Source organism: Zosterops lateralis (assembly GCF_965231275.1).
Source record: "Zosterops lateralis genome assembly, chromosome: 12".
Taxonomy (NCBI): Eukaryota; Metazoa; Chordata; class Aves; order Passeriformes; family Zosteropidae; genus Zosterops; species Zosterops lateralis.
In genome coordinates, this window is record NC_139772.1 from 16135660 (window position 1) to 16161950 (window position 26291).

The 26291-nt window shown below is 40.9% G+C and overlaps 2 protein-coding genes across 4 annotated transcripts in view; one reads left to right on the forward strand and one right to left on the reverse strand.

The window, feature by feature from the left end:
* Window positions 1-19340, forward strand: part of DPY19L3 (dpy-19 like C-mannosyltransferase 3) — a 36046-nt gene extending 16706 nt beyond the window's left edge. For 2 of the 3 annotated variants that reach the window (XM_083870095.1, XM_083870094.1), the window contains exons 10-19: window positions 370-471; window positions 927-1000; window positions 1221-1379; window positions 2844-2966; window positions 3323-3434; window positions 3946-4002; window positions 8199-8281; window positions 14872-15004; window positions 15657-15815; window positions 16423-19340. In XM_083870095.1, the coding sequence (XP_083726221.1) occupies window positions 370-471; window positions 927-1000; window positions 1221-1379; window positions 2844-2966; window positions 3323-3434; window positions 3946-4002; window positions 8199-8281; window positions 14872-15004; window positions 15657-15815; window positions 16423-16584 (1164 nt within the window). In that variant the 3' untranslated portion in view covers window positions 16585-19340. Of the gene's footprint in view, window positions 1-369; window positions 472-926; window positions 1001-1220; window positions 1380-2843; window positions 2967-3322; window positions 3435-3945; window positions 4003-8198; window positions 8282-10401; window positions 11204-14871; window positions 15005-15656; window positions 15816-16422 lie in introns of those variants that run through there. The other variant, XM_083870096.1, reaches the window with a different exon arrangement.
* A 3750-nt stretch (window positions 19341-23090) lies between these two features.
* Window positions 23091-26291, reverse strand: part of LOC310914203 (neural-cadherin-like) — a gene marked incomplete at both ends in the record, with an annotated part of 59574 nt that continues 56373 nt past the window's right edge. The window contains one exon of the mRNA XM_083870185.1: window positions 23091-23435. Within this exon, the coding sequence (XP_083726311.1) occupies window positions 23091-23435 (345 nt within the window). The remainder of the gene's footprint in view (window positions 23436-26291) is intronic.

The window sequence follows — 26291 nt, forward strand, 5'->3', positions numbered from 1 at the left end:
GCTCAAAATCCTGTCAAGTGTCAGAGGCAGAGGATCCCTTTGCCATGTTTAGGTGGAAGGTGTAATGAGGAGGTAATTTCAAAAGGCACACAGAATTATGGAAATTAGGGAATAAGTTCTGTAGGTATAATAGGACTGCTGCCAAAACTCTGCCAGAGCAAAGCTTTTATATTATTGTCCCTTCAGGTTTGTGCAAGAAGTAGATCTTTATTCTGGGTGCTTGGTTCTGTATCCATTTTTGCTTACATGACCCTAATACAGATTTGGTGCTGCTCAGGACTAGCAGATCAGCTGTTTCAAATAGCCTGTGATGCTTTTGTTCCAAATACGTAAAAAAGGACTGAAATGCTAATATTTTCTTCTTTGTAGAAAAACCTGAAAAAGGGTGGCTTGCTTAATAGGCTTGGGAAACTTATCCTCCATGTTCTACTAGTCTTATGCTTAACTATCCTGATAAATAAATTCATTAAGGTAGGCAAAAAAATTTTAATGTCAAAATTTACACATTGTGTTATGTTAAAAGCTATTTGTTAACCATCTACAGAAATATCATTAAATAAAAACTGCAGTGAGATTTCTCTGCGTCTCAGAAACTGCATTTTAGAAATTAAAGATCATTTTGTTAATCTTTGATATATGGATTTGAAAACTTCATAAATTAACACCAAATAATTGGTGCTAACTTGAAGCTCACCTGTAATTTTATATCAGTTGTAGATCTATACTGTTGAGCATTTGCAAAGTTTTTCACTGAATTTTCTTTTCAGTGAATGCAGTTAAAAGTGAATGCTTCTTTGATTGCAAAGCACCCATCTTAGTAAGCCTGTGTTGCTTTTAAGTTACATTTAAATGACAAAAAAGCTGTTTCCTGTGCAACATTTTTCATATTTAAAATATAATTTCCTTTCTCTTTCCCCACTTTGTAGAAAATTCTTAATCTTGAGTCAGATGAGCATATATTTAAATTCCTGAAAGCAAAATTTGGATTTGGAGCAACAAGGTATGATTTAGCTGCAGTTTTGCTTTTTTGATTGACTTCTTTAATTGAAGCCTTCAGGTTGTTCTTATTTCAAATATGTGTGGTAAATCACAGAGTTTTACCTCTGTGATTTTTATAATTATGTCATACTTGCCCTAAGAATAATCTGCACAAATGTGACTTGGGGAAAAAGTAAACTTTGATCCTTTTTGACATGAAATTGGTTTTATTTTTTTTTTAGAGATTTTGATGCTAACCTGTATCTTTGTGAAGAAGCCTTTGGTTTACTACCTTTAAATACTTTTTCAAGACTCTCCAGCACGTTACTTTTTTATGTCTATGGATTTGTTCTCTTCCTCCTGACAGTAGCAGCTGTAATTGTTGCCTTTCGGAACCTCAGGTAAATACAATTTTAACATAGTTCACATTTTTATCAATTTTCTTCAGCTGGCTGAGGAACTGACAGGTGAACACAGCAGGAAATACAGGATTGCTTTGCACAGCTGCTGAGGAGTGGTGTGTATGATAGAGAAATCAGGCAGAATAAGTAATTTCCTATTGAAGCTAAAAATGTGAACAAAGAAACATCTTTCCCTCGATTCAGTCAAGCTCTTTGCTGTTGAAGTTTTGCTGTATGTATAATGTTGGTTGGGGTTTTTGGAATGAGGAAAAGCAGGGGAAGGATGTCTTAATCTAAAACAATGTTAGTTTCTTTAGTTCATCCCATTTTCGCTGTGCAAAGCACTCCAAATCACAGATTTGCCAGGTGTTAGTTATCCTCAGACTGAAATAGTCTGTGCTGAACTCTGTGATCTGTGTGAAGGAGCAGGAGCTGGAACTGTGCATCACTGCTGGCAGTTCCCAGAGCTAATCTGGGGGATTCTGAGGTGTCTACAGGACACAGAAGACAATCAGACAGAACTGCTATTCACACAAAATGGTTCATTATGGCCCAGTTTTACATGTACAACCTGGGCAAAAGGTAGAAGGGATCATATAAAACTTGATTAAGCAAAAATTCAAGGAGTGTCACCTGATCAGTGTTGCTATCATAGATTTTAGGGAAGACTGGATAAAAAGGAGAGACAGCAAGAGAAAGGGAGAGTATCCAAGACATTCCAAAACTATGTTATGACAATTACATATTACAGTAGTAATTGGCAAATGTCAGTCATCTGTAAATAATTTTGGTACTATTCAACCAGCCTCTTTATAAACTTAACTGCATTAATTTTAAAAATAAAGATTCTGCAGCTCTTATTTTCTGCAACCCTAGATGTCATCATAAACATGTCCCTAATTTTTAATACATTTATCTCACTTATCCCCTGCCCTGAAAGAAATGGGAAAACCCCAGACACTGAAGCAGCTGCTTCTGGTTTTTTGAAGGGCCCTCCACATATTCACAAGGCTGGACACCTCAAGCAATAACCACTCCTTTCAGAGCTCATTTTCCCTAACTCTGCTTCCAATCTGTGGCTCCAGTAACATCCAGATAGATCAGCACAACCCAGCAAATCCCAGTTCAATTCTTCACTCTCATCAAAAGCCCTCTGAACATGGGAATAGCTGCTTCAGACAAGAAACCAAGCTTGCCTTGCTGTAAACAATTTTATCTCATTCTAATCCAGCTGATTTAAACCCATTGCATTTCCAGAAAACTGCACATGAAAGGAAATACTGATGCTGCATCAAGTTGGTGGCATCAGGCTAAATTATATCATAGATGCAATAGGAGATTGTGGACTCATAGCACTGGTGGTTGGTTCTAGCCTCAGAAAGATGCAGTGCTTTTTAAAATGCAGATAATTATATGAAATATGGTACAGAACTTAATATAGCTCTGCTTTTTTTCTTCTATTAGTGGTTCAAATCAAGCCCAGTTAAAGGGAAAAATGGAAGAATACACAGTGACACTGAGGCCCGATGCTGCCTACAGCTTAGTTCACACAGTTCTTTTTGGATGCCTGGCATTAAGCACAATGAGGTATATTTTTTTTTGATTCTGTTAAGGGCTTGTTTAGATGATTGAGAATTTTTTTTATAAGAGTATAAAATATGTTGACCACAAACTGATAGGGTCATGAACCTTCTTTCTCTCCCTGGCATGTCTCTACTTTTACACTGAAGCATTTCCCAAAATTCTGCCATAAAGAATGGGAGTTTGGGAACAGAGATGTTCTCAAGAGCACATAGCAAAGTGCAGTGTCAGTCCTGTGCTCAGTTATCTCAGAGGCCTGAAATTCCAAGAAAACTGTGTTCAGAATTTCTCTAGGCATTAACTGGTCTGACAAGCAGCTTTGCAGAGTCCCAGATGATCCTGAAAAACTTGTGTTCTTGCAGGATGAAGTACCTCTGGACATCCCACATGTGTGTGTTTGCATCCTTTGGCCTGTGCAGTGCAGAGGTTTGGAAACTCCTCCTCAAGTGTCTCCATCTCTACACACCCCAGAGGGTGAGCACTGCACTCTCAGCATTTCATCATCCCCTGCCCTTTGGGCTGTGTCTAAACCAGGGTATTGTTTGTAGTTCTCTCAAACCAGGTATCTCTGCTGTACATTTGTATAAATTTAGTAAGTGAAATGGATTTTCTGGTGGTTTCTATATTAAACAATTCCATTGGAGTACACTAGATGGCAATATAGATGTGGCTGTGAAAAATAACCACAATTTTACTAAAAGTCTCCATATTAAGAAATCATCAGCAATCTGAGTAGACCTTTGTAGTCAATTATATTGAATGACAGTGTTTTCCACCTTGCAGAATATAGATTTAAAGATATAAATCCATCTTTTGTGATGGGTCTGTAATTAGGGTTTTACTTGAAAGTAAAATCAGAATATGGGCTTAAAATTCAATCTCTAAAATTCCACTATATGTTAAATATTTCAGATATCAATAAATTTAAAATTAAATCTATTAAATGTTTCATCAAACTAACCACTTTTTTTTCAATTTCTCATAGACACAGGTGATTAAGTATTCTATACCAATAATTACATTACTGTACATTTCATTTAAGGTAAGATTTTTTTTTTTCCTCAAAGTTTTGGCATTTTTTTAGTTGCATGAAATTTTTCTTTTCTCTTAGAAAGTTGTTGTCTTGTTAGCAATTACATACAAGGATTGTAACTGAATTTTAAAACTGAGGATAGCTGTGCCTATGCAATTGTCTGTGAAAGATCAGTTGGGCTTATTTGAGCTAAAGTAATTGTTCAGAGATAAAAATGTTTATCTGATTGTATGTGTAAGTAGCAGGTGTTATTTAAATGCATATTTTTATGGAAATGGGAGTTGCCTATTTTTTTTTTAACTAAGTTGTGGATAATATGCAGATTGTCACATTATGTAATGATTTATTGTAGAAGAAATAATCATAATCTCTACTGCTGTGCCTCATCTCATATGTTTTAAAGTACAGAATTATTAAATGGTCAAGTTCTGTCTGTTCCAGAAACAGAGTATTGTTATTATTGTCAAACACTTCAGTGTAAATGCGTAAAACATACCTGAATCAATAGCATGTACAAGATTATCAGTCTGTCATAGCATGAGATTTAGAACACTGATTTAATGGGCAAACCATTCATTTAATCTGTAGTCACAAAGACAATTCAGAGCCTGCTTTGATGGAGAAGTTGTTTCTGCAATAACTAGTCTGAGATGAAAATATGTTTGTTAAATACTCGTCTACTGAAAAACACAAAATTAATTTCATTGTTACAGTTCAAAAAGCAGTAGTGAAGCAGTTAAGAAAGCTGCTAATAGAGTTCACTCTAGTATTGTGTTTCCCCCCTCTAAAACTGAAACAAAAAGCAAAAAAATACTGTTTTCCACTTAAATTGTCTTATTGTTCTGTTAGAGGACTTTTTTGTCCACTGATGTGATGTTTAGGAATTCATTTACCATTTTCATCATCTCTGAATATGACAGAGACAATGCCATTTCTTTTGACATGGGGGATACCAACAGCATGACATTCTGATAGTCTAATGTGACAGATCACTGGAATAATTTTCCTCCCACTCTTCATGAGCAGATGTAAAGTTCCTAAATCCTGTCAGATTCAATTCCAAAGTCAACAGAAACCACTGATTTCATGGGCTTTAGAGCAGTCATTAGTTTTGCTCAGTCTGCCTGAAAAGCATCATTTTCATGGTTTTTTTTCTGAATAGAGGAAATAATTTTTATTGACATTAAAAATACTATTTTTCAAATCTCTCAGTAGGAATGAGAAATTCATCACCTCTCAGTGGTTCTTTGTCCTGAGTCAGCTCTTGCAGTTGAGCTACCAGGAGAGTGGATCTCTCTGTGGGTCGTTTCTGCAAAGCTCAAAGAGTTGATGAGAAGCCTAAGGGAATTACAAAACATTCTGAGCTGGAAGGGACCCACAATGCTCTTGCCCTGGCAGTGGTCAGATGAGGACTCATAAAGAGAGATCCAGAAAGCACCCATTTCTTCTGTGAGAATGTGGTTTAATGTTTTCCCTCTAAAACCTTATAAACATACAGTGGAAGGAGATTTTTGGAGCAGAGACTTCCTTACCTTGCTCTTTCCCAGGCAAGAATTTATCTGTTCAGTCACTGACTGCTCAGATTGCAGAGGAGTTTCTCTGTACACCATAAAGTTAACTTGCCATCAGGGCTGGTTTGCTTGGATTTGTAGGAGGGCAGTTTGGTGTTTCATTATCTGTTACATTTCTCAGAACTATTCTTCAGTGCAGTCCCTCAAAATAGGACTTTTATGGGATTATTAACCTAATCCTGAATAAGCTAATGAAAGCCTCTTTTGAGGCATGTGGTTACTACCGCCCCAAACACATCACTTGAACAATAATTTATTGAGATGCAGATTCAGCTGCAATGCTGGCTTGCTTTCAGATTTCAGGTGCAGGATTTTGAGACCTGTAGGACATCTGTGTTCCTGTTAACATGTGTTCTTCATTACTACAGTGCAAGCAAACATCTTTCAGATAAAGTGAAATTGCTGAACTATTTCTGTGCCTACTTTAGCCTCTGCAGATAACACAACACATACATAAAGCAGTAGCAAGTAGTATTTATGTGTCACTTCTTATACTTTGTAGGTAGATTTCACCTTTTTATGTGTTCATTGTATTTTAATTTCACAATAATGCTCATCAATTTGTGTTTGCATGTCAATAATTCCTGAATAAATTGTTGGTACTTAAGGTGAGTTCCTGAGCTTGAGCATTCTAATTCCAAGGATTGCCAAATAATCTTGATTTCTCTCTGATAGTAAACTCTCTATTGCTATTATTTCTCCAGCTGCATTTTTGTCTTCATCATGGCCAAGTCCTTTGGCTCCAAACGCGGACATTTATTACAGCACTTATTGCAACATATACTCATGAACTGAGCAGTCTTTTGCTGTACTGAACAACTTCAGTTCAGGGCTGATTTAAGCCACTTGACAACTGGGTTTTTTTCTGTAGACTTTGCCCCCAGAGACAAGCACTGTTACAAGTTGGAAACCTCTTTTCACATTTTCCTCACTCCTCTCAGCAGTTTGTTACATCTCTGATGTGCTCCATCTGGTCTTTTTATCCTCTCCTGGTGTCACCAGACTTTTTCTCAATCTGACATATTTACAAGACATAGTTTTGTCAGTGTTATTGGTCCATATTTTCATATGTTTTCATTTTTATTTGTCATTCTCTTGTATTTGGAACTCCTGAAGTACCTTACTTTTGTCTTGGTTCTAGTACTGAAGTGCAGTGCTGCCTGGAAATTTTTCAATTCAGTAATAGCAAGCCCCATGACCAAAATTTTCCTCCAGTGGAAACTGCTTGTACTCACTGAAAACTTGCAGTACTGTGGCTTAAAAAACCTTTAGAGAGTGAATGCCATGGACAGCCCCAGCACTGAGCAGGGAGCTGTGCCACTGCTTCCTCAGGAGGTTACAGGGAGGCTGCACTGCCTGAAAAGCAAAGCAGAGCCTGTTCCTTCTGTCTCCACCCTGAGGGGCTCCAAGCTCTCAGAATGTGAAGCTATCCAGGGCAGTTTAGCAATTAAGAGAGGGAATTTTGGTTCATTATGAGACTGCACAATCTCCTTTCACAACAGCTGAGTTTACTGATCTCTGGGAGAGCTTCAGAAGAGCAGAAATAAATCTGTTGTACTGCTGTACTTCCCAGAGCTTCCCCAGGGTTGTGATACTGCCATGGCTCCACCTGGGAGATGCCAGGAGTACTTGAACAAGTGTTTAAGTGAGCAGCTACCCTGGTGAGAATCTTCTTTGGCCCAGTTACACCTCCTGCCCCCAGCCCTGCCACGTAATTACAGTTTGAGTGAAGGAATGCCTGTGTTTGCTGAGGGCCTCAGCAGCACCACATTCAAATTCCTTCTGAACTCTTGAGTGAGCATTGTATAAATGGGATGATTAATGGCTTTTTAGATTATCAGGTGGGTTTTCTTACACTTTTTCCTGTAGCATTTCAATTTTCAAACCAGCAGTCCTCATTATCTAAAGAAAGCAGGTTTGAATTAGGTTTCACCATAACATCCTCTGTGGTAAAGACTGATGCACAGCAATCTGTCATTAGCATCATCATTATCTTCCTTAATTGCTTCCTTCTGCCCTGGAATATTCACTGGCTTAAACAATAAACCCTTAAATAAATCATTGTTCCCTTAGCTTTTTGGACAGGAGGGTTAAGCTTTTCAGAATTGGTTTCAATCCTTTTTTCTCTCCTCCAGATTTGATTTATGTATTCTTTGTCTGTAGTAAATTTTGAAATGCTTTCTCCTGATGGTCTGTTGGTTGTTGTCATTCAGTCACAAAAGTCTTATTTTTGCTTTTAGTGGCTCCCTTGTAATTCAAACTTCTGAAATACCATTAACAGCATCTGCAGCACATCTAATAATCTTTGCTTGTAATACAGATTTCCTACCTTTTCGAATTTAGTTTTATGTTTCCTTCCCAAACTTAATGTTAATTCCTGAGGCCTTCCCTTCTCATGTCACCATTGACAATGGGTTCTGGTCCTGCTGGTCATCTGGCAGGAGCTGCAGATCTCAAACTCTGAAACTGTGAGTTCATCCTGCAGTGACCTGTCCCTCCTAGGAAGGGTAGATAAATAAACTTGTGTCTTGTAATTTACCCATGAGCTGGACAAGAGGAAGTCATACATTTCAGCATCGAGAACTTGTTTTGTTCGTTCCATCCTCAGGTTGTTCTGTTTTGTTTTCATTTTAGTTCTGGCCAGGAATAATGGATGAACTATCTGAGCTGAGAGAATTCTATGACCCAGACACTGTGGAGCTGATGAACTGGATTAAGTAAGAGGATTTTTTCTCTATTTCAGTTAAATGCTATTTGTGTAGATGTAATGTTCTTAGTTATAGTGTTCTCCTTATTTGTCACAGCTCAGCAATGAACTCTGGTGACCCCTGAGGAGAATTAGGGTGGGTGGGTTATCAGGAGGTTGGGTATGAGCAGCTCCATGCCCAGGTTCAGTATCCCTGCTATGTTGTTCCATGTGCATTAGGGAGCCAGCTGATCTCTTTGCTCCCATAAGGACACAGTTTTCCCAGACAAAAGAGGTAGACTTGGAGGTGTCAAGCTTCTCTTATCATATTCTAGCTACTACTTTACATTAATAGACCTCTGCAGTGAAATGATTTTATTTCCTTCCCCCAAATCTAATGTCCTTCCCAGCTCTATAACATTAAAAAGCTTGGATGTAGTTCTGGAAAATTCATACTCTGCAGTCTCTTTGTTGGACTTTAAAACACTCTAAGTTGTTTCTGCTTGTTAGAATTAATCCCAACACGTGTTCCAAAGTGCAAGCAAAATATTTTTAATTGAACTTGAACTTGTCACAGCTAAGCACAGGTGCAGTCTTTCAGGAGTGTGAGTTAATCATTCCAACCTCACCTCATCACTTCTGCCTTCTCACAGAGCATAGGAGGGTATTTTTTAGGTGGAAACTGTTTGGAATACTACATGCAGAAGATGCTGAGAAAAAGGCCAGGTAGGATGTTCTCTGTAGGGCTGTGAATTGAAGGGATACATTCTCTGTTAACATAGAAAACCACTAAAAAACTTTCAGGTTAAGTTTCTGAACAGGGAGATTCCTGGGACTTGTATTTATTTGCAACTCTGGCAATGATTTCAAAAAAAAGGAAAATTGGTTTCAATGTTATGGAGGAAAACATTCTGAAAGTAAATCTGAATATACAACATTAAATATTGAACTGTTTGAAGTATTTCCTTGGAGTATTTCCTTCATATGCAATGAACTTCAGTGAAACCAGTCACCCAGCCTGTTCTCCCCATAGCAACATATTTGCACTCCATAATGTTGTATTTCTTTAATCCATAAAGCAGAAGGAGTAATTTAGAAGTAAAATATATTACAAGCCTTCACTGACTTATTTTGAAAGCAGGCCATGATTTTTTCCATCATTTAGAATCTCTGCAGCCTTATTGACATGTTTTTGTGACTAATGTTTACCAGCCAGTTCCATTTAGCACTACTGTTTTATTAAAAGATGGTAAATGTCTGATAGTTCAGGTCTCCTGTGTGCAATATATAGAGTTATATATAGATTTATACATAAAATATGCATGTGGAGTTATTCCCAGCCATGAACTGGATTTGACTGGCTCCAATGAGAATAATTTTTCATGTGTTCTTAGTGCTGAGAATGCTAAACTGGTGCTTGTCATCTCTTCATTCCAAGTCATGACAGACAATTACAGAGGGGCATTTTTTTTACTTAGAATTTATTGTATTTAGAAATATTATTCCTGTGAAGAAGAGTTAATTATCTATGCTTTAAATACCAGTCAACAAAATTTATGGTAAGTTTCTCAAAGTGGGACAGATTTTCTTAAGTTTGATGTGTAAGAGAACACTTTTACTATACTAACACTTGGTGGTTGTGCTGTAGTTAATGACCTGTCAAGGCTGGTGTCAGGAACTAATCATTCATTATTAAAACTCAGTATGAAAAGCTCTAATTTGTCATGTATAGCAGTGAATTACGAATAACTCATCTGTCTTGCAATCTCTCCACAACAAGAAAACCCTTCTGTCCGCTTAGCTCTAAATGCATATTAACTTGTCCAAATATACAATCTGAATAATGGCCAACTATTAGTCTGTCCCCTGTGAAGTGTCTGCAGATGCATTTCTTACACTTCCCCTCACTAAAATTGCCATAGCATTTTCAGGAAGATCTGCTGGTTTGTATCTTTACAATTGCAGAGCACAATTTTTTACATAATGGCCTTGCATATCCCAGTCTTCTGCTTTTTTTCCTAGCCACCATCTCATTTTCTTAGCTTTTTTCCAACAAAAAAGTCAAGAATCCAGTGCTCCAGGGATAGTTCACAGCTCTGTTCCCAGCTAGGAGGTACATTAAAATTCTTAGTTTTGGTCTTTCTCCCTAAGACAACAGGAACAACATGCTCATTTGTGAGATGGGGAAGAATATCAGTAGAATGAGCAAATCAATAGCGTGAACTTCCCTACTCTGTTTACTCCTGGTAAGTGTTAAAGAAGCAATGTCTTCTGCCTTTAAAGGGGAAATCTGTCTACAGTTGTGGAATATTTCAATACCAGTTGCCAAAACTCACAAAAGAAAGTTCTTAGAATTCTTTGGCAACAGCCAAAACAATGGAAAAGTTCACTGAGACTGAGATTCAGCACAGCATTGTTGGATGTCAACTGTACCTGAACCAGGTGTGGGGACAAGCAGGCAAATTTGTACATTAGTGGAAACCCCACAAATTTCCAAAAACCTCCTAAGATTATGCAAATGAAGCACCCATGTTTCAGTGGTGGTTCTTTCCTTTAGTAATTTATATTAATGGCTATATTTTAATTTCAAGCTAGCTTTAAAGTTTATTACTTACATTCCTGATTTTCAAGGGTAATCACACTGAAATCAGCACATGTTCCAGACTTTAAAGGCAATATTACACTTTTTTTTTTTTTTTTTTAATTGATGTTCTTAAATTCTTGGGCTTTTGTTGGACAGACATGTGAGTAAATTTCAGGCATGAACTTGAGCGTGCCTGAGAAGTAGGTTTATACCAATAGGTGCACTCCATGTCAGCATAATCTGCATGCATAAAATTGAAGCTGGGACTCACAAAAACGCATCTTGTTGTTCTTTCTCTGTGGCTGTCGTTTTCCATTTTTGCAATTTTCAGTCTTTCCAAACCAGAGGGAAAAAAAAGAACCATGACAGTGTGACTGAATATGCTTTACTGCCTATCATCTGCAGCTAAATGGGTGATATTTTAATGTTGCATTCTGCAAATAAAAAGATTTTCTTTTAAAGAAAAAAAATCTATCGTGGCATATTCCTCAGAATCTCCTTTTCTCAAATCCTTTTGCTTTGTTGATTCATACCATACTCAGGCACTAGTAAAGGAATAATGTGAGAGTTGTCAGATTTTATGGCTTTGAAAGCCAACTACAGGGTTCAACTCTGGAGGACTTTTACTAGAAATAGCCATTTTATTTCTAATGATGTAATCTGTAATTGCAATGTTGGCCATTTCTTCCGTAGTGCTTCCTAAAACCAGCTCACAATAATTCTTTGGCAGTTTAAGAGAAAGAATTACTACCCCTTTCAGAGTCTGTGCAAGTACTTCCTGTAAAACCCTTTTATTTTTAATGAGTTATTCTTTACTATTTATATAATTCTCTAAATTCTTAAGTGTAAGGTAAAGAAAAGGTTCCTACACTGTAATATAGTGCTTAGTTTACCCATTAGCTCAGCTGTAATTAACTTGTTGAAAGCTTAGAGCTTCAAAAATAAATGAGATTATTTGTTCAAAATGCCATCAGGTCTGCTTGGAATGGCATTTAAATTATATAATGTAAATCAGTTTGACCTGCAAGTCCTTGTCATTATTTAGTGACATTTCCTAGAGAATAAATTGTTTGCAGGTTGGGCAGTGTGGTATGGAGCCTGGCAGAGAGCTATAAAAACAAATTATCCTTTCATTTTATCCATCATTTGCTGAGACAGTTGTAAAAATGGCTTGTTTTTTGTGTAATAGAGAAGTGTCATTCAGGGTTTGCAGCACAGGAGGTGCCCTGGCTGCAGAGCCTGGGGAGGAGCATCCCTGGCATGCAGGAACCATCCTGGCCTGGGAATGCTCCTCCATGCTCCTGTGTCCCCAGAGCTCAGCAGTGGCACCCACAACAGCTCCTGGGGAGGGAATTGGAGAGGGTCGACACTGCCTGGGGCTCTGTGTCACCTCCCAGTGTCACCTCCCAGTGTCACCTCCCAGCTCTCTGCCCAGGGCACTGGAATCCAGCACTTGTGCTCCTGGCACTGCCAGTGCCACACAGGGAAAGAGGGATTCCAGTAGCTCCTGCTGGTCTGGGAACATGTGAGCTGGCCAGTGAAATATGAGCAGTGATGTGTCTGAAGGACACATTTCCCAGGACTTGAAACCTGTAAATCTCAGGGAAACATCAGCCTTTACCTGGAGCACCAGATCTTAAACTCCACCTGGACCAAAGCATTTAAGGCAGTTGTTTGAAAAGCAAGCAATGGTCACTAGATTGTCTTAAGGAATAGGGAGAGCAGGAAGTGCTGGCGAAACTCTTTCTATCCAGTAAAGAATGGAGCTCAGCTGTACTTCACCTCTTCTGGGCAGGAGTGAATGCTTTTGGAAAGGGGAGGAATGGAATCCTGAATCTTCTGCATGATCCATTTGCTGAGGGGAGAATCAGTGGGGGCTGCAGCTCCTACCTCTGCTCCCTGTGACCAGAGCAGGGTTAGGCTGGAGATCAGGGAAAGGTTCTGCTTCTCCAGAGGGTTCAGGCACTGCCCAGGCTCCCCAGGGAATGGGCACAGCCCCGAGGCTCCCAGAGCTCCAGGAGCCTTTGGACAGCACTGCCAGGGGGGCAGATTGCTGGAGGGTTTGAGCAGGGACAGGGGCTGGGCTGGATGAGCCCTGTGAGGTTCCTTCCAACTCAGTGTATCCTGTGATTCTACATTTTTGACAAGCATTTTTACCAGTAGGTTACTTGATAAAGGGCACTATCTCCCTTCAGCTTTCTTTTTAAAGGAAAGAGCCTGCAGGCTGGTTTGGAATTTTTGTTTGTTTGCTTTTTTCCTTCTGGTTTTGCCTTTGGTACTTGTTGGGAGGGGCTGTGTGAGTGGGTTTGAGCAAGTTTGAGTCTGCTACAGAGCCCATTATAATGCAAATCTGCAGTCAGAAGACCAGGGTTGCCTTGGTAAGACCAGCCAGGTTTTAAAATTTGAACTAATCTTGAACAAGCACAGAAACCTACTTGTCACATTAAAAGTTGCCTGGCCCAGGCATAAACACAGAAGGATGCTGAAGATGCTTTAAGAGTCATCATTTTTATTTGGGTGTCTAAGTCCTCCCCAGTCCCTCTGTGAGTCCAGCCCATGCCCTTTACAGCTTAGTCCTACAGACTTGTGCTTTCCCACAGCTCCAGGGATAAGTCCTGAGTGACAGCCTGTCAGGGCCATCCCATTTGCATAGTACTAAATTCTAACAGGAATTAATTTCTTTTAATGGAACATGTACTTCAGGACACTTGTGCCTTTGAATATTTTAAGTAATAAATAATTTCTTAAGAGATTAAATATTTTCAAACTTTAAAAAGAAACTGGTTTTATAAAGTGCTGAAGGACTAGTCTATCAATAAAGTTAAACTGGCCTTCTAAAAATACTATCTCTGGCCTTCCTAGATGAGATTAATGTACCAGTGCAAGATTTTTTAGGAAGGGTTTGTAATTATTAATTCATTTGCTAAGCATAATCTCTTGAAAGGCGATAGTAAAATTTAATACTCGTCTCAACATTTTCAAGCTGATCATGGAGCTTAAAGATGACTGAGAGTGTAGCTGCAGTTTCCAAAGGTTCCCTAAAGTGCACCTCAAAGTGTCACAGCTGCTGGAGTACTTCAGTGCATGCATGGGGATGTTAGGCACTATTCACATTCTAATTTCACTTTAGTTGATTTAATGTATGCTGCTTTCTGTTGGTTTAGTCTTCACAGACCCTTCCATGGTTATGTGCCTACTAAGCACTAGGAAACACTTCAGCATAATATGGCCAGTTTCAATTAGCCTCATTATGGGAGTGTCCATTGCCTGACATTTTCATTTTTTTCTTTTTGCTCTGCCCTTCTGTTGTGTCTTGGCAAATATCTTAGATTGTAAATATGTTGGGAAGAAGGTGAGCAAAAATAATTTTTTTATTAGTGATATTTGAGTGATCCTGAGATACCAGGACTGTTATGTGGAATTTCAAAGATCACAGTAACAATAAGTGACAGCATTATTCCAGCATCTTCTGCATCCCCCTGCCCCAGCTTTTTGCAACTGGGGTGTCTTTTTTCATAGATTCTCTCCCACAGTTGTCAGAATAGGAAGATTATTGTCTCAGGGAATAAAGTTTTTGTTCCAAATGTGTGGCAAATGCCAGGACAGGAACAGGAAGTTTTACCATTCAGATTAAATAATTCATTTTATATTAAGTACCTTATATGTATCAGACACTAACCTAAGTCACAGTAAGTTTCTTGAAATATTAAAAGAATTAGATTATAGAAACCTATAAATATTCAGAGGCTTTATGAACCTGAAAAATAGATGAAATATAGAAATAGTTTGAAATTGTCAGGATTGTGTTTTCCTTAGATTTCCTCATAGTGCTTAGTAAATTTTTTATTTGCAGTTGAGTATTATCATAATTTATCCACTTGCCATTTGAAGAAAACACAGTTGCTTGAACAGTTTGCTCCCTAAATAGAGGAGAAGCAGAAAAATACTTTTGCAGTCTTTTTTTTCCTTCTGATCTGTCACAAGCATTGCAAAAATGCCTCTGCAGAGACTTCCTCAGACTATCAACATTTGTTTAGGTCAAACACTCCAAGCACAGCAGTGTTTGCTGGGAGCATGCAGCTGTTGGCAGGAGTCAAACTGTGCACTGGACGGACCTTGACCAACCATCCCCACTATGAGGATAAGAACCTGAGAGAGAGAACAAAGCAGGTAAGAGATTTCTGATTTTTTGAAGTAATCCTTGCCCGTGTCCCTGACTCCAGAAAACAGTAATGTCCTAATGGCACTGCAAAAGGCATCACGTGCTTTACTCAAGGAGTAACTCGGTAATTGCACAGACCCAAGATGTAACTGCTTTGGGATCTCCTGACTCACCTGGGGCATCTGGTGAGTGTCTGAGCAGCTCAGTGCCTGGGTACCCAGCTAGTCCCAAGGGCACTGCTTTGGCTACTGTGGCTTCATTAAATCCTGGTGCCCATTAGGGCTGTTAAACCCACATGGAGCATTCCCTGATACTTCCTTCAGTTCCCAGAGCAGCACACAGCATTTGATACAGAACCCACCCTGAGAAACTGCACACAAGAGCTGGGGGGAGGCTGTTTTCACTTAACCTTCTCTTGACTTGAGACATTCTCAAAGCCTGACAGCACCATGTGGTGTTGTGTGGCCAGCAGCATCCTCACCATAACACACATCTGCACATGGCTACTGAATAAAGCATTTATAGATTGTTTCTATAATACTGAATTCACATGGTTTCTCAGTGTCAGACTCCAGAAGTAGAGGAGTCCTGACAGAGCAGACGCAGCAGCAATGAGTGGTGCTGTGGTGTGTGTTGGGGCTCAGTTTCCTTGCTCTCCAGATTTACCAGATCTATGCCAAGCGCTCTCCGGGTGATGTGCACGGGATCCTGCGCTCCTTTGGCACGGACTATGTGATCCTGGAGGACAGCATCTGCTATGAGAGGAGGCACAGCCGGGGCTGCCGCCTGCGGGACCTGCTCGATGTAGCCAACGGCCACGTGAGTGTCACACACAGGATACAAAACGTACTGTGTTCACTCTGAAACCCAGTTACTGAGAGCTGAGGTAGCTCAGCATATTTGCACTGTGGGAAGGAGAACCTACTGGAGCCTTTAGACATTCTCAAAATGACCAAATTAACACTGCTTGCTTTTAAGGGTATTTGAGAATAAAAAAGGGGGAATTTCAGCCTGGGCAGGATAAGTAATCACTGGCTGACGAGCTCCAGGTTAGGAGGACACAAGCAGAGTTCCCTCCCAGGTGTGAATCACTTCAGAGCTTCAGTTCCTCAGGTGCAGTGTGGTTCTGTTACCACTCTGTGTCAGAGGAGTTTTCAGGCATTTCTAGGGCTGAGGTGGAGCCAGAGCAGGCTGCACAAGCCCAAGGAGATATGGACCTCTGGCAAAGCACTTCATCCATTTAGAGACAATACTCTAAGTCTTACTGGTTTAAAACTGTTTTCTTCCTCCCATTTGTTTCATACTGTGAATGAACCTGGCCAGCCTGACCCAGCAAATGTATTGTGGAGGTTGTTATGAACTTGTTATTGCCTGTAACTGGGAATTGGCTAAAGAAATCTCACACATCTGTTCCATTTCATTGCAGATCATGGATGGCTTGGGAGAGAATGAACCTGATTTGAAACCTTCAGTGTATCCTCGCTTCTGTGAGGAAATTAAAAAAAACCTTCCTTCTTATACCACACACTTCACCAGGGTGTTTCAAAACAAAACATTCCATGTTTACAAACTTGCCAAGCATAAATAACGTTTCCAACCGTGACTTCACAGTTCAGTATTTCACTGCTAGGACCCACATTAGGAAATGCAGATGAAGTTTACAAAACAGGTTACATTTGTAAGACATTTTACACTGATGGTTTCTTGTTTAATTACTGTGATTCTTTTTTCTTAGACAGTTTAATTTTGATAACATTATTGATGTTGCCAAAATTTTCATAAATTCATAAATAAATGCTAGCAGGGACCATTTTGATGATAAATTCTGACCCTCAGAATACTTAGGTTGTAATTGTTTTCCAGTTTCAACTGATTGGAAGACAGAGGCAGCAGCCTGTGGGAGCACTGCCGAGTGCCAGCCTGTGATTTTGCTCAGCAGTTCAGATTTTCCTCTCAAATGGTTGAAATTCAGTGGAAGCAGCCCATGCTGCTCCTGCCCTTAGCAAGCATTGCCTTTGTGAATCCTAAAAACGGTCACAAAATGAAGTTTTGTCTTACAGTCTGATCCTTTTTGACAGATCCTTGTGCTCTTTCAGTGCCTCTTTTTTCAATTCTTCGGGAATGTATGTGGATATGAGTTTCCAATCTTGTGAGTGTGATTGCAGAATCAGTGAGTGTGGATTAAGCAAATAATTTTGAAGAAAAAACTTTAATCTTTGGTCCAGCATTTTTAGTGATCAGAAATGAACTGGTTTATAACATTAAGTGTTTAATGATGGAGTGTAATGTATTTCTAGTGAGAAAAAAGGCTGGAGCATGCTTGATACATGTTGCATGTTTGTATCCTTGTAAAATGCTCAGAACAAACAAAAATCCAAATTTCTCAGTTTGGATTCTCACATTTTTCTGTATATACTTTCTGAACTAGAGGGGATCCTTTTTCTCCTTGTTTGAATCCCACTAGGATAGCAAAATTGGACAAAAGAAAAACTCATCTCTAAATCAGCAGGAAACCAGTATTTCAAATACATTCAGACTGTGGAGCTTTGGTTTGTATTATTTGAGACACAAAGCTCTATATTTTAGCACAAAATCGCGTCCTTGTTCTTTAGACTAAAACAGTAACTACCAGTATTTTAAAATGATGTGGAAGATTAAGTGAAGCCAGACCTGAATGCTGAGAATTTTGTGATTTGTTTGTACCCTTTGTCTTTTTACCAGCCTGAACTTTGTGATTTGTATCGGATTTCTAAACATTATGAAGGTACCACATGGCTTTTGCTATGTTTTTAGCACTGCTTTGGTTTTAGACTGAAATCAAAAATCAAATTTGGAAGCCTCACAGTACTCTCCATCTTGAATTAGACATCCACTAGGCTCATGTGTTTCTTAAGAATTGTAATAATCAAGTGCCTCTAGGCCCAGGTTGAATTAACATTTGAACACCTCTAAGAGTGTTTGTGGCCTATGCAAATAACTCAGTTATAGTAATTACCACTGCAATTAATTTCTAATGATGGGAAACTTAAAGTGCTGCAGATAGTAAACTCCACATTTAATTTAATCAAGATGTGTAATGAGATTAGCTGTCACAACTGAGCTGGGCTCCAATTCCAAATGATTTAAGTGTTTTCCCTTTCAGTTGCACGAAGGTAAATTACCGAGGAGATGGAGATGGTTATGTCACATGCTCAAACAATTTTATATTCAGTAAATACTCATTAAACAATGTTCAACATCCTTCTGCCTTTCTCCCTGGCACAGAAGGCTGTGCTGTAGGCAGGCTGTGTTAAATCACATGCTGACAGGAGCTGGGTTGTTACACTGAGCAGCTGAAACTCCTGAGTAATTCCTAGCCTGTATCCTTTAATGAGGTTGGAGACCACTGCAGTTTAACGTAATACAATAATAAAACATTTTAATCAGTATTAAAACTTTAATTAGGCCTGTAATGATGCATGGTGGTTCTTGCTGCAAGCCTGGGTCAGTGAATCCCTCAGTGAGTGCCTTCAGTAATTGAAAACAAGCACACAAAAGGTAAAGATGTCTGGGCTGTATGGCTTGTTCCAGAATGCAATTGGATCTTGCTGGAAAGGTGCAGTAACTTCCCTTTGGTGGAGGGGAGGGATTCCCAGACCCAGTGATAGCCTTATGTCTTCAGGATTTACTTGTAGGTAACAGCTGAGACTAAGAAATCCTGACTGGAAAAGTAACTATTTTTAAACAGACTTATTTCAAAAATGCAGTCTCTGGTATTGCCAAAGGAGACATTTAACCTTTGAAACTACCAAGTGCAAGCTGGTTTATTTGCGCTTTTTTACACAGAAAGATGCATTATGAGAGATTATCAGAAAGGTTTAACACTGAGGGATATTCCAAGGACTGCAGTGCAGTGTTCAGACACCAGCTTGCTTCAGACAGTCAGTCCAAGTGCTGAGGGCCACAAGCAGCTCCCAGCTCAGAGGAGCAGCTCCTCCCTGCCCTGTTTGAGAGCAGGCCTGGAGGGGCTGGGGGAGAGGGGCTGCACCTCCCATTGCTGAGGTACCAACCCTCACTGGTGACCAGCACTGGGAATGGCAAGGACAGGGCTCCTCCTGTGTGCCACAAGGACTTGGTGCTGCTTTCAGCAGTGGGATTGTGAAATAAATCACTTTTTTTTTAGATTGCAGAGACAAACTGGTATCAAGGAGCCAGGACTTTTTTAGGAGAGAAAAGCCTTTGGGATCCATAAGTGTATTTTCATTTCTTGTTTCAGTGTTCTGCTGGTGGGATCTAACATAGTTATTTTATAATATGTTGTAAAGAGATGTAATGACTATTGTATACTAAATAAATTGTGTAATTTGAAAGTCACTTCTTTTGCTCGTTTTTACTTTGGGATGGGTTGAGAAAGATCTGGTTAGGGAATCAGTTTTGTTTCAGTCCATATGGGGGAAAGGAAAATACTTTTCATGAGGAAGTTTTGGCTTTTCTAGCTCATTATATTGTGTATAGCACTGATTTTTGGAATGACTTTTAGAGTCACTTTGACTTTAGTGTTTTAAAGAGCTGGCTGGGCTCCCCTTGTTAGAAACTAAAGGTACCAGCCATGATTTTTATCAGTCATCACCCCATGCATGTCAGCTCCAGTAAGGCCAATAGACTGAGACAGTATACCCATTTAAATAAATATTGTTTACTTATTAAGTGTATTTTATATATATAAAATCATATATTAAATGCTTTGACCAACAGGGACCTGCTTGTTTCCACATTGTAGCTCAAGTTTAGTATTTTTAGTGAACAGAAAGGTGCATTCTTTGGGAGTGAAGAAGCTCATTTCAAGGGCTGTATGTGTAGGGGGATGTCCTGATGTGACTCTTGTGGCAGGAGCTGCAGGATGTGCAGAGCTGGAGATAAAACTGCCCCTGTGTAGGACTGGTCTAATGGGCGCTGGGAGGAGTTTGTCACCAGCATTAATTAGGGATTAATGTAATTGATGGGATGTGAGCCACATGTTTTTGCATAGAGGGGATTCTGGGCTCCAGGGAACCTCCTCTTTTAAATCCTCAGGAGATGGCCATGGGTTTTAGCATTCTTGTAATTAAGAAAATGCTCAACTTTCTTCTGCCCACCTAATCCTGCTTCTTTACAGCCCTGTTTTCCCTCCTAAACCTGCTGGTCGGTAGGTCAGACCTAAGGACAATCAGCTTTCCTATGGCTTGGCTCCATGTTATGTACTTGGAATGTTATTTTAACAGGGGAAGACCACAAAGATTAATGTAGTTGACAGGCAGCCAGATTAAATACTAATATCCACACGATTATTTAAATTCCAGACCTTTACAAACATTTTATGCTGAATAAAATGTTCTTACTATATGTTTAAAGTCTGTAAAGAACATGGAAGAAGATTAATAAAAGTACTAGATTACTGAAAATCCCACTACCTAGGGACCCAATGGGTTTTTTTATTCAGTATTTTTTCTTCCCCCCCCGACCCATGGCACAGCTTTCTGTGGAAAGCCAGCTGTTCTCCCTGGGAGCCATGGCAGTGCTGGGATAAGCCTTTCTGTAGAGGCACTGAAATATTTCTGTGTGAATGCTGAACAAGTGAGGATATGATTTCAGCAACTCCACAGTAATTAAAGAGTAGCATGCAAATTAAAACAGATAAATTAAGTGAACTAATTAGTAATCTCTGGAAAGAGGAAGAGTAGGCTTTAATAGGGCATGACAGCTGCAAATGAGTGTGTCCTATTACTGAGATTGTATCGACACAAGCTCCAGGAGCAGTTTGGAGATGTTTCCTGCCCTTTGGTTGTATTCTGTCTGTTCTGTACAAGGTGGGGCTCACTGTGAGGGAGAGGCAGCTCTGGGGCTGTTGTGTTCATGTTTGGTTACAAAGCAGGGCCACAGCTGTAACAGGAAGGGAGCAGCAGCAGGGCAGCAACATTTGGAACAGCGCTGAGACATCTGAACAGCAGCAGCTCTGTGACTGCTCTGTGTGACCCATGTTTGTCACCCACAGGGTTCCTGGGCACCACTTCTGCTTGTTGTCACTCTCACCCAGGGACCAGTCCAGCTCCTCAGGGGTGGAGGAAGAGCTTTGACAAGGCCTTGTTCCCCTGGGGAAACCCCAGAGTGTTCTTGAGGTGGGTAACTGGATCCTGAGCCCACCAGCAGAAGCTTTTCAGGCAGCACAGCACCCTTGACTCACATCTCTGGAAGCATCTGATCAAAACTGAGAGAAATAATTCAACAGAGTCCACCCTTCAGTCATCCTTAAACACAAACAAGGCACAGACACCCGGGACAGAAGGCTGGTTTATTATTTATATGGTGCCTGAGAGAGGCAGGACACTTCACAGGCAACTAAAGACAGTGTTGGCCCCAAGGAGCTTACAGGCTAAATTAAATTAAAACCAGCCAAAGCAACAGCATGTCCATAGGTATGGGAAGAACACAAGGGATGTAGACAAAATTATTGCTGTTTCAGGAAGGAATAGATTTTTGTGCATAATATATATTTAGTTCATTTTCCATATCCTGTCTGTGACTGCTGAAATCATGGAATACAGGAGCTGGCACACTGGCGTAGTGAACACTGCAAGCTGTTTCAGCCAAGGTTTTCTCCCAGGCAAATAAAGGTCAGTAAAATTACAAACCCACAGACTCTAGTGTCTGTGAACCAAAACCACCAGAGGACAATACCCAACACCTGCAGTGTGTAACCAGTGCTTAATGGTGCTCTCAAGATTTTCCAGAGGGTGAGAACAAGGTACTGTGTGAACATTTCTCATTTGGGAAACGTGCAAACTGAGCTGGCCTGCAGACACCTAGTTAACGATTTTAATAGATGTATAAAAATAAAAGCCAGACCTCCCAAAACAAGCTACTGTGGGCAGAGCAGTTTTAACGTCTGTTACAATACATGGCTCCATGCTTTGTTTTAATGAAACAAATTACCAGAAACTAGGAGATATTCATATTATTAGCTCATAATATATAATGTACATATTGCATATAGTTTACATATTATAATAGATATAATTACATATGATACACAGAAGAAACAGCACAGCTTAGAATGTTGGGGTTGCTGCACTGTACTCCATTTATCTGTACAAGTGGTCTCAATTAAAAAAAAATCAAAATTAATTTAGTGGCACCTTCTCTCTTCCAAATACTGTCAAGTTTAAGGAAGATCCAGCATAGTAACTGGATATTAAATGGTTCGGAAAAGTGACTGATTAATTTAGAGCATAATATTCCACCCCCTGCCACTGCTATTAGTTTTTCCCCGTGTTTCTCTGTCCTCAGATAAGTCCTGCAATGCTTCTATCAAAGGAGATTTAACAAAACACGAGCGACAGAGTTGTAGATGCAAACGGCACAGTTCAGGCTGGTTTAGGCTCATTTTAGCAGCTCATTAGGAATGAGAGATTGTGGTGAAGCGTGGTGTTTGCTACTGACATTGCGGACCAGCCCCTTCCAGGCAGGTAGCCAGAGCACCTGGCCTTTTCCTGAGGAAAACTACCTCGATGTAAGTGGCTGGGTTCAAGTGTTATGCCTAAATCCAGTTTCTGCCCTTGTATGGCAGCATAAAGGAATTTCATCACAGTTTTAGTGATGTTCCCGTTCATCCTTCTGCTTTTCCTTTACCCTGGACTGGCACCTGCACTGATCGGTGAGCAGGGCTGGGCCACTGTGGGAAACAACAGGGGTAAAATACACCACGGACTTCATTTACATGAGAAAAAGACAAGGTGTTTTGGGTTTTTTCTTCAAGTAACTGTTAAAGCACCACAAAGAGCACACCCGGCGTGGTTCAGCACACCTCAGGCCGTGTGCCCTGCATCACTTCAGTGATAAAACACACCTGCGCTCCTTAACCACAGCATGTGAAGGACTGTGTGCCCGGATTCTCTCTTTGTTTTTCCCAATATCCCAAGACGAGCTCCCACTCATCTTTCAGCTCGCTGCCAAGTGTGCCTCCTCAGCGGGATTCTGAATCCCTGGAGCAAAACAGGCGGGGTGAGGCTAATAGTGAGCGGGAGTATAAAAACCTGCTTCACCTCTGCTCCCCGAACTGCCAAGAGCACTCCTGGGGAGCTACAGGCCCGCTGCCTCTCTGTGCGAGTACAGCTCCCGCAGCTTGTCGAACTTGGGTCCCCACTGCTGCATGTCCTCGCAGGCGCTGCCGCCGCCCGGCCCCGCGGAGCTGAGGGAGCTCAGGGAGCTGAGGGAGCCGGCGCTGGAGCCGCCGCCCTCGGTGCAGAAGACGCGCAGCGAGTCCAGCGGCGGGGCGGGCCCGCGGCGCTCGGCCTCCCTCAGCAGCAGCGCGGGCAGCGCCCGGCCCGGGCCCGCCCTCAGCGCCGCGCCCTCCTGCCGCCGGGCCGCGCAACGGGCCGGGCTGCCCTGCACCGACACCTGCAGCTCCGCCATGTCGTACGCGTCCTGCGGGGAGAAATCGGCACACGGAATTAATTCTCTGTGGGTCCCGGCGGTTCGCCTTCTGCTGGGAATAAAGAAGGAGCGATCCCGAGTCGGTCTGTGAGCACAGGAAGGTTGGTGTTGTGCCGCCGGCAATGCAGCGGGAAAGCCCGCGAGGAATGAACACCTCTGCACTGTGCGATCAGAATCCAGCCTGATTTCACACCCAAAGCTAAATAAACCTGACAGAAATGCCCCAATCGTTGTTCTGAAATTCAGATCTGAGTGTCTTGTCACCACTGGACACTGACGGCACAAGCGTGGCAGAAGAGGTTTCTTTGCTAGTCACAAACAGCATGTTAAACTTTACTGCAGGAGTAGTTCAAAAATCTATTGTGATTTCTGATAAAATTTTGCCAGTTTCTGCAATAATGGCGTAATTATGTTACATGGCAGTGGCACAATTGCAAAAGCCAAGTAAAACTACCGACTCCCAAAGAAGTCACTAATGCCCTCCCAGCTCAGCCGCAGTAAAGGCTGTCTGGGAACTGCCACAGCCTCGGCACAAAGCTGCCACTGCCAACAGTTAAACACCGATCAGAATGTTTGTGCCACCTGCAATGAAGAAGTCCTGTCCCCAGCATCCTTCACCTCCCTGCAACCCAAAGGTTGTGTCCCTGGACTGATGTACAGTGATTTACAGGGCAAAGAAGAATGTTGACAGGTGGTGAGAGACAGAGTTCATTAGGAGCACACAAATAATTCTTTGAATTGCTGATACTGTTTGTGGGAACAGGAGCCATCAGTGACAGAGGTGTAGAATCAGTACTTTCCGAAAGATTTCTTTAGTTCTCCAGCATGTGGCATTGTGCATAACCATGTTGTAAGAGATTAACTGAGGTCCTCTCAGTGAGCTTTGCTGTATTTCCCCTGGAGGCAGAGAACAATTTAAATTCCCCCACCTGCAATCAAGAAGCTGCCTAAGTGGCAGGAAGGGGGGTTAGGACAGGAGCTGCTTATTCCCATTCCTCCAGAGAGTGAGGAGTGTCAGTGATGAACACCAAGACCTGCAGCCCAGATCCCTGCCTTAGGCACATCCTAAATTAGTGCAAGCCCCGGTCCAGCCCCACTCTGAGCATGAACACCAAGAGAATCTGTGACATGGAGCAACCTTTCATCAGACACAAGTTAAATAAGAGCTTGTTCCAATACAGACTTGAGAATCATCCCTTCACAGAACTGGGTGATATTAAAAGCATCCTTCTCTGCTACTAATTGTTCATTAAAATGACACATTTCTTCTGATAATAAACCCTTCTTGGCTGACCATCCACAAACCCAACTCAAGCCCTGCCTTCTAGTCCAGAGTTGGCTTTTAACATCTGGTGGTCAGCTGAGTGAATTCAGTGTGTACTCAACAATGCACTGACCTCCTGCCATTTTTATGAGCTCCTGATTTCTCTGAGGGAAAATTTTATTTATTTCAGATGCAGAAACTCTTTCATATGGCAACTTCTTGTCCCCACAGCCCTACCACCTACAAACATTACAAAAATCAAACTCTCTTACCCAAGCAGCCTCATGATCCTTTTGTTGAGGTAACATTAGGACACAATTAAGGTGTGTAATTCTAGGTATTTTGGGGGCTGGTTTGTTTGTTTGAGTTTTTTTTTAATCTAGACAAACGACTAGATTTTAGCTTAAAAAGTTTCAGCTGCAATCCCAGCAACTGTTAAATCTGAGTAATTTAAGAGTACACAGAACCCAGAGAGGCTTCACTCCAAGCACTGTTTCTTCAGGCAGAGTAATAGCTTCAGATGGAGATCATCAAGTCACTAATTTGATTCCACTGCTTAAAACAAGGAGTGTATTTTAAGAACTCTCCAAAAGTAATTAAACATGTCATACAGTAACTGTAGATTTCCTCAAAGAGACCTTCTGGGTGTAAAATTGCAAAATACTGCAGAGGAAGTTAATCTGATTAAGGAAAACAGGATTTATAGCTGTCTATGTTATCACATGGGAAATGTCTGTGTTTATTACATTCCCACTAATTCACCAAGAAAATAAGGATACTCTACAAGTAAGAATATTTTAAAATCACTGGCTTTTTTTTTGGCCCATCACACTGGCACCATGACTATTATTACCCTAGCAGTGACACCACCCCTTCAATCCATGAAATGAATAGTTGGCAATGAAGTTTCTTACCTCTTATAAACATAGAAAGGATCTAGAGGTCAGTAAATAATCCGTTAACAGTACTTGTTTATAATATGCACAGTTTTCCTTCAAAGCTCTGCCTTGCCTACACGTGAAAACCTTAGAACAGCCAGCAGGAATGTTAGTAATACCTGCCTTGGGTATGATCTGCTCTGCTCTAAGTATAAACAGCTTGTGTTCACTGGTATATTTATCTCCAAAACACAAAAATGCAGAGAGGTTCTTCCACACCCACCACATGCCCCAGGGCTTCAGAGGAGCCAATTCAGCACCTCCCCTTCCCAACAAGGGAGGTGTGAACACTTGCTGGGAAAGTCTCTGGAAAAGCCTGGCCGTGAGGAACACTCACACCAGGCTCTTCCAAGCCCCTGGAGCTCCAGCAGAAATGAACCCTGAGAACCTCAGTGTCCCCTGAGCCCTGAAACCAAACCCAGCAGCTGTTAGTTCCCTACTGCTAAACTCACCCTACAGGCTCCTTCCAACATGCACTCAGGATCACTGGCTCTAGGACAAATTAAAAATGGATAGGCACTTATCTCTGCTTAGGAAACATGCACCCTCATGTACAGACCCTTCCAAGTAATTCATCTGCCAATTGCAGGGCTGAATCAGCAGAAGGAAGGCTGAGGACAAAGCACAAAATGCATTTTTCTTTAG